This window comes from Ostrea edulis, chromosome 3 (assembly GCF_947568905.1).
Source record: "Ostrea edulis chromosome 3, xbOstEdul1.1, whole genome shotgun sequence".
NCBI classification, from domain to species: domain Eukaryota; kingdom Metazoa; phylum Mollusca; class Bivalvia; order Ostreida; family Ostreidae; genus Ostrea; species Ostrea edulis.
This window is the reverse complement of record NC_079166.1, coordinates 11,636,557-11,652,711: the sequence shown is the minus strand read 5'-3', so window position 1 is coordinate 11,652,711 and position 16,155 is coordinate 11,636,557. Positions and strand designations below refer to the sequence as shown.

The 16,155-nt window shown below is 33.7% G+C and overlaps 1 protein-coding gene across 12 annotated transcripts in view; it reads right to left on the bottom strand.

The window, feature by feature from the left end:
• Positions 1-16,155, bottom strand: part of LOC125674387 (inositol hexakisphosphate and diphosphoinositol-pentakisphosphate kinase 2-like) — a 120,104-nt gene that overhangs the window by 64,072 nt on the left and 39,877 nt on the right. For all 12 annotated transcript variants that reach the window (XM_056160032.1, XM_048911521.2, XM_056160038.1 and 9 more), the window contains 3 exons: positions 14,628-14,742; positions 14,250-14,357; positions 13,723-13,857 (listed from right to left, as the gene is read on the bottom strand). In XM_056160032.1, coding sequence (XP_056016007.1) covers positions 13,723-13,857; positions 14,250-14,357; positions 14,628-14,742 — 358 coding nt within the window. The remainder of the gene's footprint in view (positions 1-13,722; positions 13,858-14,249; positions 14,358-14,627; positions 14,743-16,155) is intronic.

Sequence of the window (16,155 nt, the reverse complement as noted above, 5' to 3'; positions counted from 1 at the left end):
AACATTTTTGTTACGCAATCCTTCGTCTTTTTAGGCTTTTATATAGAAGAAAGACCACTTGATGTAGTGAAAAGGTTACCTGTAGGTGTCCAATAAGTTGACAATTGCTGTCCATTGTTTTTAATAAAGGACAGATACTGTCTGTTCTTAAAAATAATGGAATTGTCAACTTATTGGACAGTGCCAGGTAAACCCAATAACTTATTTAATGTCTACAGGTAGGCTGAAAATAAGAGAAAGACAATACATTTGTCAAAGAGATACGAATCTAATTTTGAATTCCCTTCAAGTAAGAATCAACACAGATATCGAAAATATCACTAAAACACTTTTAAAAACGATATTCCCCCTTAGCAGAATTCTCTGCTCCAACTTTAAGATTAACAATTTTTTTAATTTCCATTGTCCATTATTATATCGCATCAAAACTTAAATTTGAAAGACATATTTCCATGCTGTATTTGAATTTCGCTGGATCCAGAGGCACATTCCGAAACTTCTTCACAACACTTTTTTAATGTTTTCTTTATTAGCATATCCTAATTCTGAATTATTATTATCGCTTTCATGAATAATTTCATTTCATTTCACGAGATAGGCGTATTGGGTTCTTTTGGCTGGCGTTAATTATTTCCTCATCCAAATATTCGAAAACACAATGTTTTTCAGATCAAAATTTGGCTCCATAATTTTCTCATCCTTCATATCCAGAATAGAACACTCATTAGATAGTATTCGCAATACTTTCATTAAAATCCTTAAATTTTGATTGTGCAATGAAAATGCTCTCCCCATCAGAGGACGACATGTTAATATGGCTCAGTACTACAGAGTAAGTGAATATAAAATCTGCAGAACAAAATTACTTACCTGATGCTGTAGAGAAGGGTCAAATTTGGCCCATTTTCAGAAGTTGGTAATTTTGTGTCCTAATACTCTCTAGGGTTTGTACTTACTATATACAGTAATTATATCTATGTATCATGCATACTTTTTGTAATATGAAGTAGCAAAGTTGACATGTTTTGTGAGTAATTTTTGACGTTGCGTCATTGATATCAATTATAGCATGTAAAGACGATTTTCTCATTTTTACAGAACAAATTATATCAAAATACCATGTCATCATTAACATGCTTTGGACTTGGTAAATAGTGATTATTAATCATTTAGTTTCCATAAATACAGTGAACAAGACCGACAATCATGAATAGTGGAATAATGGGATATAAATTGACCCCAAGCTTTTATTATGACTGCAATATGAGACTCCATAAAGAAATATTTTCATTCAGCTCATGAAGTATTATAATCAAACACTATTTACAAATAAAATCCATCATTGAAATATTTGTTTTTGCTATTCAAATCAACAAGAACTCTAAATGTTGAATTTCAAGCAGTAGGCGACTTTCCTGACTATACAAGGTTTTACATGTAGGTCTCAATAGCATTTTAACATTTTTTATGAGAAACAAACAAAAAAAACAACCAAGAAACAGGTTGAACAAATCATCTACAAAATGCAAACATCAAACTCTTTTTAACCAATTAGTAATGAATTACAAATTCAAAATCAATATTGTCCAATTCACTCCTCCTGTGTGTTCTCGTCGTTTTCCTCTTCACTCTCCGATTCATCAATTACTAAGAACCAAATCACACTGGTGATATGGGCACACATACCTACCACTCGTGCCCCCACTTTACATTTGTAATACCAGGATTTGATTCGTATGTCATCATAAGAAACCCAAAGTAAGTATTTCTTTGCTGAAATGTGCCTACTTTGAAGTTTTGCACACAAGAGACCAGACTGAGTATAATCATTATTGATGAAGATCTCATACTTTCCTTCTATGAAATGTTCATGTGTGTATGATTTTGCTAAACAGATCTGATAAACACTAAAGGTTATTTGACGTATTTCCTCCTCTGACAAATGTGGAAATGATATTTCATCAGAATTGATCCTCTTCCATCTAACCTTATATAAGCGGGACGCTTCTCTAAATCTGTAAATCATATAATGTTTAAACGTATTTGCACATACATGTATATACATTCAAACGTGTAATACTGCCATTACAATATCACATTACAATTTAATTGTATGATGATGCTCACCATTCGTCTCAACATAATCTTTAAGCTCATTCACAGTATTTGTAAGAAATCGCATTTTAGCAGCCATGGTAAAATCTTCCTCTTCAATTCCGGAGCTGATATCCGGCCGTAATTTGTTGCACATTGCACTTATTATGCGGACATAGTCTCCAATGTGAGGTATTTGAGTGTTAGGGATAGTCCTGCTTAAGTAGTTCCAAGTCTTCAGCCTGCCATTTACTGACTCAACGACCCATCTGAGCTGTAATACACAATCCATGATGTGTAGTTATCAATCCTAATGTTCAAAAAGTTAGGTATATACATTTATATATTACATATCGTCTTCATATACACTATAGTTTCAGCGCTATACAAAATATTTGAATCACATGACACATGTACAGAATCACACATATATCTTATTTGATTCACATGAAATATATATAAGGTTAAACTTCAAATATGAAAGCTTGGCTAGAAACTGTTACCATATGCTAGTACTTGTAATTTATCGTAAGTTGAATATGTAACATAAAAGCAACTTTGTTTACCTTAGTTACAAATCCGGTTGCATTCACTTCTTCTGTAGAGTGCTGCTTTGAATGACGACTAAGAAAAGATGGCACCTCTGTGTGAATTCCCGTGTCATTCAGCAGAGTTTGAGAATCGCGGAACTCTCTGTCGACGATAAATATGTCATTCAGCAGAGCTTGAGAATCACAGAACTCTCTGTCAACGATAAATATGTCATCTTCTCTTATCCATTTCTTCATTTTCTCCACATTTGTTTTGATCATGTGATTTAAAATAATTGCATCAGAATGTTTTGAATCTGCTAGATAAGGACCTAGAACAGAAATGATGTATCCCATAGTGGATACAACCATCATAACTTTACTAAAGGTCTATGTTTGTACATATTATAGGAACGGCGTGAGAAGGAAAAGTTTCCACTCTTTTGGAGATACACATAATATGTCCCGTCCAGAAAAAGAACTGCAGAATTGTCAGTCATACTACATAGCAATTCCTTAGCAAGAGGGCGTGTATGTTCCCGAATCATATCATCTCTCAATATATGTGGAAATCCTAAATTCTTTGGAACAAAATCAGCCATCAGAACATTTTTTGCTGATATAACAGTACGCCAAACCTAAAAGTATAAAAATATAAACTTAACTTAAAACATGTATTTTTAATTAATATGTAAAAGGGAATGTCTGGATATTGCATTTTACTCAATTCTACACACCTGCCACTTCCTCACTCCAAACAAGATTCCACGTAACTGATTACTTAAACCACATCGTAGTGCCCTTGTAGTTCTGGTTTTGGATGCCCTCATTGAGTCAGTATCTGAGATGTGGGTCATAAGTTCATTAAGTTCCTTTGTAATTCCTGTGAAATTATAGTAATCTTCACTTTGCATTGCATTTTGGTCATCAAAATTGAGTCTTGTATTTATGTTTTGAATCGCTACCTTCCTTGTTTGTCTCAAAACTCCCATAATAGATGTCCTGTTCACAGCTGATAAAGGATTGATTTGTTTCAGCAGATGTAATGCTTCACTGTTGAATCCCCCATCTGAAATGTGCTTTGGGCAGCATCTAGAACCAGGTGGTACAATTGTTTCTTTTTCAATAAAAACATTAACCCTGCACTTTCTGGAACTACCACAAGCTTTGGTCCAGGTTTTTTACAAATAACACAGATGGCATGGCTGTTGGTCCAGGTTTTTTACAGATAACACAGATGGCATGGCTGTTAGACATACTGGGAATGGACAGCATTACTGATGGCGGACTCTGCATAGATGAAGCTTTTGACGTTTTATTTGGTTTTAGACTGTCACAATCAGAATCCTTTGCTCTTTTCTTTTTACAAATGTACCAACACTTTCTACACAGAATGCTGCCATCAGAAACTTCCACACACAGTTTTCTTTTGATGAAATCTGCATGCTCCTTCTTTATTCTATACCTATTGCTTTGTGATGTTCTGTTTGAGTACAACAAGCAGGGATGAAATTTAGGCATTCTGAAGTATAAAGAAAAAGATATCAATGAACAAGAACTCTCACATTGTCAACACTTTACATTAGGTTTCTGTAACCTGTATATAAAAGTACCATTTCCCTAATATTACTATCTATTATATATTTACAGGTTTACATTAATTATCAATAATAAAAAAATACAGGAACTGCTACATACTGCCACCCATAACTCCACCTGAATAGATGCTTTAAAACAAAATGAATCAGCATAATAACAGAAATTTACAATTTCTTTATCCCATCTACATGTAATATAAAACATATTGCTGGAAGAAATATTCCAATCAACTACAGCAGTATATGGAAAATAGAAAATGAATTACCAGAGTTAAATGAACGCATCATCGTTATTCCAAAGAAGGGAGCCAGAGTAGAATTTCCAAACTTCTTCACAAGAATTAGAAACTTTGCCCGAATTTCAAAATCCTAAATTCAATAAATTATTTTATCTGCTACCATTGCTTATATGAGGGGTGGGGGCTCAAAATTCGCAACACGAGTTCAATTTATACCGTCAAACTACTATAATAAAGAATAATAGTATAAACTAATAATACAATTATATATAATTTTTTCTCTCCATGTGAAAATGACAGAATATGATAATTGTCCAAAAAAAGGAGGGGGGATACATGTCCGTTTAGATTAGAAAATGTAGAAATCGCAGTCATAGTGGTGAGAAGTGAGTGCGTTTTTTCTCTTTTATTAATTAACATTGAAACAGATATATCACAGACTAATCATCAGTTACAATCATTTAAAACACTTTGTATCTAAAATATGAACAATAATATTCCCTGTTTCTTTCAATAGAGGATTTCTATGTAAGAAAAACTTTTTAAACAGGTTCATTTTCTTTTCTAAAACAGTCAATTGGTTATAATGGTTATAGGAAATGTAATGTCTGATCAATGTATATCTACAAAGCTTTTCAATACCAATTTTCTTTTCACTTTGCAAAAAAATCTGTCTTCTTCCTATAAATACAAAATTTGCATACTGATATAAAATAATTGCCAAAAAAAAAATTCCGATCACAGGGATCAAACTCGGTTGCTGCGGTGAGAAGCGAGTGCGCTATCCAATTGGTCACCCAGGCACCCAAATACATTTGTTTATTTTTTTAAGGGAATTCTGGCTTTAGTGTGACAGGAAATTTTAAAACCGTCAAAAAGTAGATAATAGAAATGTACAAGTATCATTATTCATATTTTTAAAGTTTGTGTGTTCGTGCTTATGTGCATTCAAAAATAAAGATGAAGTATGTACTGTACAAAAGTTTGTTGGATTTTACCAGTTATCTAAGTACTTCCCCTTTTTGTAAAGTACGTAAAGATTAATATGGGAATACTTTACAACATTATGTCCGAAGATAATTTATTACATCTAATTTTCATGTGATTTGGTTGAAATTGTTTCTATTTTCTGCTGGAATTCAGCCCTGTACCCGAACCGTTCCAGCCTAGCTCAGATGAACAGTTTTGTCATTCTACTCATTGTACACTCAAGACTTGTCAAAGAAATCTCTTAATTGAAAGGCCTTTAACATGCTATTGATATACATATTTCTTGTTATAAGTCCTTACCTTATTACAATCGCCGTTGTACCACATGTATCTAATGTTTACATCTATCTGTCATAGGTTATCGTCCCTGTCGTCTGGATAAATGTCCCGAACAAAATGTAAAAGTCCGAAATACGATGATCACACAATTTAACGTAGGTCGCGGGTTTACAGGCCTTTTTTTCTCACTCGGAAACCCCATCTGAAAATTTGACCGATGTATCTTGACAATGTATATACTACTCTGTGAAAATTGTTTTTCATTCAACAGCTGTTTTTTTTTTTTTTTTTTAGTAATTACGTCTTCAACTGTTGTTTTAACGGTAGCGACACTGTTTTCCATTGAATTATATAGAAGATAAAAGTGATTGACTTTATTCATTGCATAATTCAACTTGAAATAGCAAGAATTTGGTGCTGTTCATCTTGATGATATTAATATCAAAGCGAAACAAAAATTATTTGAAAAATATTTATGAAAAAAATTTATGGGGTATTCGGGTTCGTTTTTTTTTTTAAAGAAAAAGATGTTAAAATTTGATAAAAACCATCAAAGCAACAGTTTTTAACAAATAACGTTACAAATATTTGCGACATCATTCAACGTTATTTATTTACTTTTCATGCATCACTTCAAAAACAACTCAAAACAACGTTATTGACTCCTGGTTTTGAAGGGGAAATCAAATATGTATGGACAAAATAATCAATTATTTACAAAATGTATATCGCAGAATTTCTTTATATATTATATATAAATGTGTACATATATTGTGCTATATATCTAAATTGTGTTGCGTTGCATAAAATTGAAATGCTTTACTTTTTTTGCGATCACATGATCGCAGTAACAATGAATAAACTAATATAACCTACACGTAAGAGTATAATTTTATTTTTGAATCCCATTGAGGTTTAATTTTTAATTTCATATGCATGTAGTTTAATCGTGTCTTAATATTCTAACCAGATATACAACTAAAATTGTTTCTATTTTACAATATATTTATGTTTATCTAACACCCCCCTCACAAACACATAGAAATGCTCACTTTCCCAAGCCAAATAACCCCTCGAAAACATGAACGCGGTTTAAAACTACAATTATTTTTAACTTGTATTGCGTATTCACCTGAAACTTCAGCTACTTTTTCTAATTTTATACCAATTTCACATTCTTGTTCTTTATACATTTAGAGTCTTGAGCCTGTTGCAGTGTTTGTGAGCCTGTTGCAGTGTTTGAAATAACCTTGTGCCCGACCGCCCAATACGCATGTATTTTACCACGAGCGAATAAATTTCTTGGTATAGTCGCCCGATCGGACGTGATAAAATTTCCACTAAATAAAATTAAGATGAATTAACTTGAGGTGGGCAGTTGCAAGTTCAACTTAGCTAGAATATATATGCAATGTTAGTTTGCTGTTCCCCAATACTGGCATTCATTTGTAAATATGATCAACACTCTCTCTCTCTCTCTCTCTCTCTCTCTCTCTGGTATAGGCAACTGCTCAATTTTTTCCAGGGGTTCTGAAAATGTTTTCAGAGACATTTGCAGCAGAACACATTGAAACTTTTCTTTATAGGATATCCCTGCCCAAAGTTAACGCTTTTAATTATTCAATGTTGTCCGATCTTCATGTATGATGGGGTCGGAATAAAATTATGAACTCACCATTTTTAAATGTCTGCCATAAACGCGTCAAATCTCTGAATAAAACTTTCATGAACTGGGAAAGTCCCGTCCAATTTTTCCTGGGTTCTAAAAATGCTTATAATCGCCAGCTGTCTCACCTCCCCAAGTTGTCTGCTGCTAAACTTTATACAGTAACAGGATAAAACATATTGCTAGCCGAAATTTTGCACCAGAAACGAAAGGAAGACAACAAAATCTAACGAAGCATGTTCTACTTCGATAATAACTGTTGGAATATTCATGTGATATCGGTAAAGTTTTACGTCCTTTCTATTCAGCCAATGACACATGTATACTTTATTCAGACAACTGTTACGTCACAATTGAATGTGCACGTAAAAAGACGTCGAGTCATAGGATTTGCGTACCCGAAAACGATGACGTAAGTCTTAATCTCAAATATGGGCACTAGCTATGCTAAAGTTAATAAGTAATAATAATAATAAATTCTTTATTTAGCACAAGTGACTAGTTTACATTGTGGTCCTACATAAAACATATTCACAGACAGATAAATGAGAGAATAAGTGACTTGATTTATCATTTGTCGCTCACATATGTTATCTTTTATAAAAGCTGAGTTTTATAGACATTATTCTGGAAATATCAGATTTCTTTATATCACTATGAGCACCAAGAAGGCGATTGATGAACTGTCTAGTATAGATTAATCAAAGTATTTATTTATTTATCACTCGATATTATTCATCACCTTCAATGTGCTCATATCAAAATATGAGTAAAATTTGGCTAAAAAATTCCAATTCGGGTAAAGGTAAAGTTGGGAGTTTATAACTATTATGTGATGTTTTGACGCCATTTCGTATTTATGTTTTAAGAGAAGATATTGTCCCAAAATAATTTCGACAGGTAAAAGCATGTTAATGTTTTCTGTATTTTCCTTGATTATATATATTATGTGTACCTTAATTCACCAAATTGAATGGTTAAAAAGAAAAGGTGATGATAATGAACAGTGTTCAGTCTCATATGTCCTAAGACATCCTCTCCAAATCTTTCATAACATTGTTGATTGTGTAGGAAGGGTTCAATGCTAAACTTTATATTTCCTTATTTACATCTTTTCACATTAAAATCAGGACACTGATTACTTGATGTAATTCTTTCATATATAGTCGTACACAAAGAAGTATGTAATGGCAACATCAGATCCACTGGCCAGAGCACAAGATGTCAAACGCTGTCAGTTATGTCCTGGCAAAGACAGGAAGTCTGCAGCAGAAACCGTGTGTAACACCTGCCACGTCAACCTCTGTAAGGATTGTGTAGGACATCATGTGACCTCAAATCCCACCATACGCCATGATCTTGTCACTTTTAAATTCAAAATCTTAGAAATCATTCCACCCCAGTGTAAACTGCATCAAAATCAGAAATGTGAAATGTTCTGTGAACAATGTGATTCTCCAATTTGTCTGAAATGCCATGCCTCTGGATCTCATGAAAACCACAATGTGTCACAGATTTCAGAAATCCACATCTCTAGAAAACAGCTGATAGAAAAAGACACAAAAGAACTTGAAAGTAACATTGCACCTGTGTTTGAATCAATTCTCTCTGAAATAGAAGAAATGTTGTCAAATGTTCTCCAAAAACACGGAGAAAGACAACAAACCATTACTGAATTCGGCAAAAGATGTCATATACTTGTAGACATTGTTATTAACAGATATCTGAATGATTCAAAGAACAAAGCAAAGCAAGATGGTAACTCAGTTCAAACTTTGAAATCCGAGTTTGAGAAATTACAATCATCAATACAATCAGCTATACATGAAAACCATTCTATCCTGGCTTCCAACGATTTATCCAAATTTACCAGTTACGCTTCGAGGAACGAGCAATTAAGAAATGTTCCCTCCAGATTTGAATTAACAGTCCCACCATTGGATCCCAGAGAACTAACAGAAGAAGCACTGAAGCAATTTATTGGAGTCATTCCTACCTCAATAAAAACCGACATTCCAGGACAGGTCTTGCAAGTCATTCCTCCAGTCTCCAGTGTCAACAAACCAAACAGAAAATTATTAGAGAAGCCTGAAGTATTAGTAGCTCTAAATACTGGCTATACTAACACTTTCAGAGTGTGCTGTATTCCTAACACAGATGAGTTTTATGTCTGTGGTGACAGTGACATCATCAGACACATGAACACTGAGGGGACACTACTGGAGGAGATCGCCACGAAGTCAGGAAAATATCCAGCAGATCTGACGATCACCAGGAAGGGACATCTGGTGTACACAAACTGGGGGGATAGCTGCATCAACAGACAGAAGAATGGCAAGATAGAATGTCTGATTAGACTAGAGGGCAGGATACCACAGGGTATCTGTACTACCTCCACAGACGGCTTACTGGTTACCATGGTGTCTAATGATGGACAAAGTAAAGTAGTCCGTTACTCTGGTTCTACAGTCAAACAAGAAATACAATACAGTGACACAGGCAAACCTTTATATTCTAATCCAGCCTTTATTACTGAGAACAAGAACCTTGACATTGTTGTGAGTGACACTGATACAAGGACAGTAGTGGTGGTAGATAAGGAAGGCAAGTTGAAGTTCAACTATCATAGAAAATTCCAATCAAAAGTTAGATTCAGTCCATGTGGTGTGACCACAGACAGCTTGTGTCACATCCTGATTGCTGACCGTGATAACCACGTTATACAGATCATTGATCAGAATGGACAGTTCCTCCTGTACATAGACAACTGTCACTTACACGGACCACATGATATCAGTACAGACAACAATGACATGTTGCTTGTAACTGAATCCGAAACTGACATTGTGAAACATATTAAGTATTTAGAATAAAAGTTGGATTCCATACTGACTTTGTATTCAAAAGAAATTAATTTAAAATATCTATTTAAAAAAGAAAATGAAATGCTGTAAATGACTGTGTGTCAAGTGAAACTTTGAATCATTGTAAACAAAGTTTTTGCAATATCATTATATAAACAATTACCAAGTACAAACAATGCACTGATCCTTTTCTCCCTCATCAGGGCATTCAAAATTTCAAAATCAAATGTTACTAATTAAAGACAGTGTGCATACATGTATTCAATGTATAATGGACAAATAAAACCTAATAAAATAAAAAATTGTCTCATTTTGAAGGGTTTATCAAAGTCAAAATAAATAATTAGATTTTTCTTATTCAAGTTTTATTCTTCTCATTTGCTGTTAACACAACATAGAGAACATAATATGTTGTACGGTGTGACCGTTGAGACGAGCGAAGTCCATTAACATCTTGCAACACGACTTTTATCCGACTCTTCATTTAACGCGGGAAATATAACGCACTTGATGTAAACAGTTACAAATTGTGACGTCATATTAGCTGCAATGTTTTTTTCTTCTTCTCTCAAACCAAGCAAAAACAAAATGTTTGAAGCTATGAGAAAGCTTGTCTGAAATTTAATAACGTTTGTGATACTTTCTAAACAATCTAATTAATTTAATTACGGGATTCTCAATGAAGTATACCGCAGTGACGGTGACATTTTTCCAGAAGCATTATGGGTGACACTCATCTTTTTTCAGCTGATGAAGAGCAAATCACGTGACTCATATGTGTAATCATTGGAGCGAGCTCATCGCGTCGCTTCGCTCGCTATTAAACAAAAAATCAAAAATAATATTCACACATGCACAAGTAATTCATATAAATATCTATCACAATCACTAATCAGTATTTATATGAAAGGCATATACCTTTTTCCAAAAAGTTTTTAGTGCAAAATAATTGACTTTTTACTGATCATGTGAATTCCTTCTATTTCATTTTCATCATTTTTTAACAATATGCACAAAAATTTATCTGAGATTGACTCACATCATTCAAAATTTGTTATACATTGAATACATGAAACATTCAAATCTGATTACATTTGTATTGTGTCCTTTCCATCACAACATACAAAATTAAACTGACGATGTCATTCTTGGGTATATAGTGTGGTGTAAAAAGACTACTGAGATCAGAATAAATGTGTCGCTTTTTTTGTGTTATGTTCAGGGATTTATCTAGCTTTCAGGTTTTACCATCCATTTCAGGAATGTTTGAGAATACTGTCTTGAGCTTCTAGGGGAGGGAGATGGGGTGGTAAACATCCTCAGATTATAATATCTCACAACAGGCATATGGATTGATTGACTGCAGATTCTTATCTAATTTATAAGACTTCGATTATCATAGAAAATCAATTCAAGAACAGAAATGAGCAGGTTGCTTTAAAAAGTGTTATCTATCATAGAGACAGCAGTATTAAACATATGAGAAAAATGACATATTAAATGTAGAATTTTTCCCAAAAAAAAACAGAAGCACTTTTAAAATGTCACATGTATATCTTCAATGTTTTTATAACAACTATAATGAACAAGGTCTGAAAAATGTCAAGTAAAAGCTGTGAGAGGAGTTGATTACACAAAGTAGGTACCATGCTTAAAAAATGACAAAGTTCAACTACATGTAAATTTTTTGAAGAATGTCTGATCACTTCAAAAAAGACACATACACATCTTAAATGTTTCTATAACAGCTGCACAAGGTTTGACATATGTCAAATAAATGTTGATTACAAAAATAGGTACCGTCTATTCAAGACATGCTTAAAAACTGACAAAGTTCAACTACATGTAAATTTTTCAAAAAATGTCTAATCACTCTGAAAAAGACACATGTACATGAGGAATGTCAAGTTAGAGATGTGAGAGGAGTTGATTACACAAATAAGTACCCTATTACAGAAACGTCCGCCCGCCATTCACCATACTATAAGCAAGAGGCATGTTGTGCAACCTCGCCAAAAATGACTTAGAACATATAAAAATGTTATTCGATAAAATACTCATACAATTTTGTGTAGATTCTTCAAATGAAGGGAAATTTTTACCTACTCTACATCATGATGCATTTAGTTTTTGACACACGTGTGGCTGTAGAAAAGATTTTTGAAAACTGGTCAATTTTTAACCTGCTCCTAAGGTCCCAGAGGTGTAGAAGTCCAGAAATTAACAATTTATGTTCCCCTTGTCCCAAAATATGCTTTATACCAAATTTGAAAAGAATTGGAATGGTAGTTATCCAGAAAAAGTTAAAAATTTCTATTGTTCATGCACAACAGACAATGAAGGACACCAACTAACTGCAATAGGTCACCTGAGTTTACAAAGAGTTTACTCAGGTGACATAATAAAACACCAAGCACAAAATATTATGATTTCAGTCAAAATATGACAGGAGAAAATGAAATATTCCATTTTTATTGTCAAATTACAAGAAAGGGATAAAAGTCAGGGGTATCAATGCTCCACTTATCCCTAAATCTAACAATAACTCAAATTCAACATATTTGCAGTGGTTGTTCCATTAAATTTAAATGGAAGAAAAATGATTCAGGGAAAACATAACTTCCATGCAATATCAAATGTTAACAACTTGCATTATCATAGCAGGTATTTCTCAAAGTACGATTTATCAAAATAGTTATTTCAATAATTTTATAGTCGAATACAAACAATGAAATAAAATTTTCAAATTCTATGACATTTCATATTTAATTTCTCGACAAATCTATGTTTTGATGTGGCCACATTTAAATCCAACCCAAGTAATTCTTTAGTGTACAGAGCAAATGAAGACTTTGATGAGTGGTAGATGCATTTTGTTGTCTCTGTAGAAGATTAGTATCATAACTTTACCTGTGAATGGCTGGCATCTTTGTATGACATACAAATACAACCTCGCATTGGGTCAAATACTGTCTGACGTGTTTCATATCGATTGTTAAGCCGTTCTTGGCACACTGATTTTGACTGCGGATAACTCCGTTTACCTGATCAGGATATGGGGCTCACGGCGGGTGTGATCAGTCAACAGGGGATGCTTACTCCTCCTAGGCACCTGATCCCACCTCTGGTGTGTCCAGGGGTCCGTGTTTGCCCAACTATCTATTTTGTATTGCTTGTAGGAGTTATGAGATTGATCACTGTTCGTTATCTTCACCTTGCATACTTGTAACTTTACAGTGAATGGCTGGGATCTCTGTATGACATAACTTTACAGTGAATGACTGGGATCTCTGTATGACTTAACTTTACAGTGAATGGCTGGGATCTCTGTATGACATAACTTTACAGTGAATGACTGGGATCTCTGTATGACTTAACTTTACAGTGAATGGCTGGGATCTCTGTATGACATAACTTTACAGTGAATGGCTGGGATCTCTATATGACATACATGTAACTTACCAGTGAATGGCTGGGATCTTTGTATGACATCGATCTGGACTGAATCAGGGGGTAATAGAATCCCTTCTCGCCATAACTGTATGCCCCGGGACTAAAATGTAGCTCAATATGGAAACGCTCATCCGACGAGCTATCCTGTAATATAAGAATAACATCAATCACATCACTATCTATTAATTATTACCAAATATCTGCGAAATCAATGCTGAACTTTTAGTACCTAATATTGACCTAAGGACTAACATTGCTATGGGCCTAATTTGCACCCCCCCCCCCTCCCAAAAAAATTCCTGTCAATTTTTTTTCTAAAAGTAAATCTTATTTCATTTTGATGACAGCTAGTAAATTGCTTCATTTCCGATATAAAATTACAAGAAATACCATGAACTCATTGCAAATATTATGATGTTTTTGTCAGCTAAGACTTGGAATTTGAATATATAAAAAACAAATTAAAACTACATTAAAACTTTTTGAAAAACTATTACAAGCATCAGACTACTGGTATGAGAGCCCGATCTAATTACCTTGCTAGGATCCTCAAACATCATGATGATAATTTGTGTCATGTAATTCAGTTCTGGTGTGTTGTTGATAAAATCCAAAGCTTTCTCCCACTGCTCATCAGCATTTTCCTTTAAAAAGATCAAAATATTTTTATAGTTACTTAAATCTACACTGAACCACTATATCCAGACCTTTACTTTAAACATTTCAATCCAACAAGGGAGAAAATATACCACATACATGTACTATTTCACCATTACCCTACATCATGTACTATTTCACCATTATCCTACATCACCAAACTTTGTAAATTAGCAAATATGAATTCATTTGTTTCTTTCAATTAGCAAAAATGACTTTAAATTAATTTTTAGTTTGGAATATTGCATCAGACATACATCTTTCAAACCACCGTATCTGAGCATGTTTAACAAGGAGTGGATGTGGCTTTCGCTGGTGAAGTAGAGGCGGGTTCTGACAAATCTTTGTGGTGAGGCGACGCCCGGTGAATACCTGTAAAAGACAGCGTACACACATAGAGTGTCAAACAAAAGTGGAATATTTACACACTTTACATGCACACAGTACTGTATAGATATATATGTACATGTACGTACAATATCAAACAGAAATCAAATATTCACACTTTACATGTATACACAGTATTGAATTGTACATATATGTATATATATATATATATATATATATATATATATATATACAGTATTGAATTGTACATATATATACACAGTATTGGACAAAAATAGGCAACTTGGGTGTTAAATTCTGCTAGTGAAAAGCATGATAGGAGGAAAGCATTATGATTTTACTGTTATTGAAATCAATACAGGCACTGTAACTTCACATACAGTAATGGTACCTTCACATTCACGGATTTTTCTTACAGATCCTTACATATTCCATAAATCCGTAAAAGTACACAAATTGTTACGATTTAGACACTTTAACGAGCTATTTACGAACGTTTTAAGAGTATTTAAGAGTATTTACTGGTCATTTATGGTTTATTACGAGTTCTTGCAATGCATTTACGGCAAACATTTACGATTTGTTCCAAGTGAACACGGATAAATACGAGCAATTTACGACATTTTACGAGATTTTTAGGGATTCTTACGAGTATATTACGGAAATTTACGATTTAGCTTAGTTTTTGCGTGTAAATCATGACTTGTTAACGAGTTGACAACGTGATATTATGAATAGTTGAGAGTTAGTTATAATTGTTTATGTTTTTGACTCAAAAGTGCTCGCAATTGGCTTTGTATCATCATTCGACAACTGACATTACTTGTAACAGCATGTATGTATATTGCATGCATGTAACTTCTTTGATGTCTTGATAACAACTGAAAGAAACTGTCAGATTTTTCGTCTTTTATACCTTTCCTTAATTGTAAAGTTTAAGTATGTACTCGTAATCGTGTCTTTACGTAAAGCGCTCGTAATGACTCTGAACAATCCGTAAAGCGATTGTAACCCAACGTCAATGAAATCGTAAATATCACTTAGGCATTTGTAATAATCTGTAAACAACTCGAAAACTATCCGTAACATTTACCGTAAACTAACCGCAAAGATTCATTTAAAAACTGTTTACGAGTGTTTTACGGATTCTTACGATCAGTTTACGTGTTCTTGCGATCAGTTTACGATACTTACGGATTGTTACAAGTTATTTACGGAAAATGAAATCCGTGGACAATCATGAATTTTTTTTTGACATGTCAAAAAATTTGCCCCTACTTTCACGGATCCTTACGAGTGTGTGCGAGTTGTGACGAGTTATTAACGGATACCGACGAGTGATTTACGAATGCTTGCGATTGACTATGAGTCGAAGATCCATACGGATTCCTAAGAATAATCCGTGAGTGTGAAGCTGGTATAAGATAAAATCCTTAA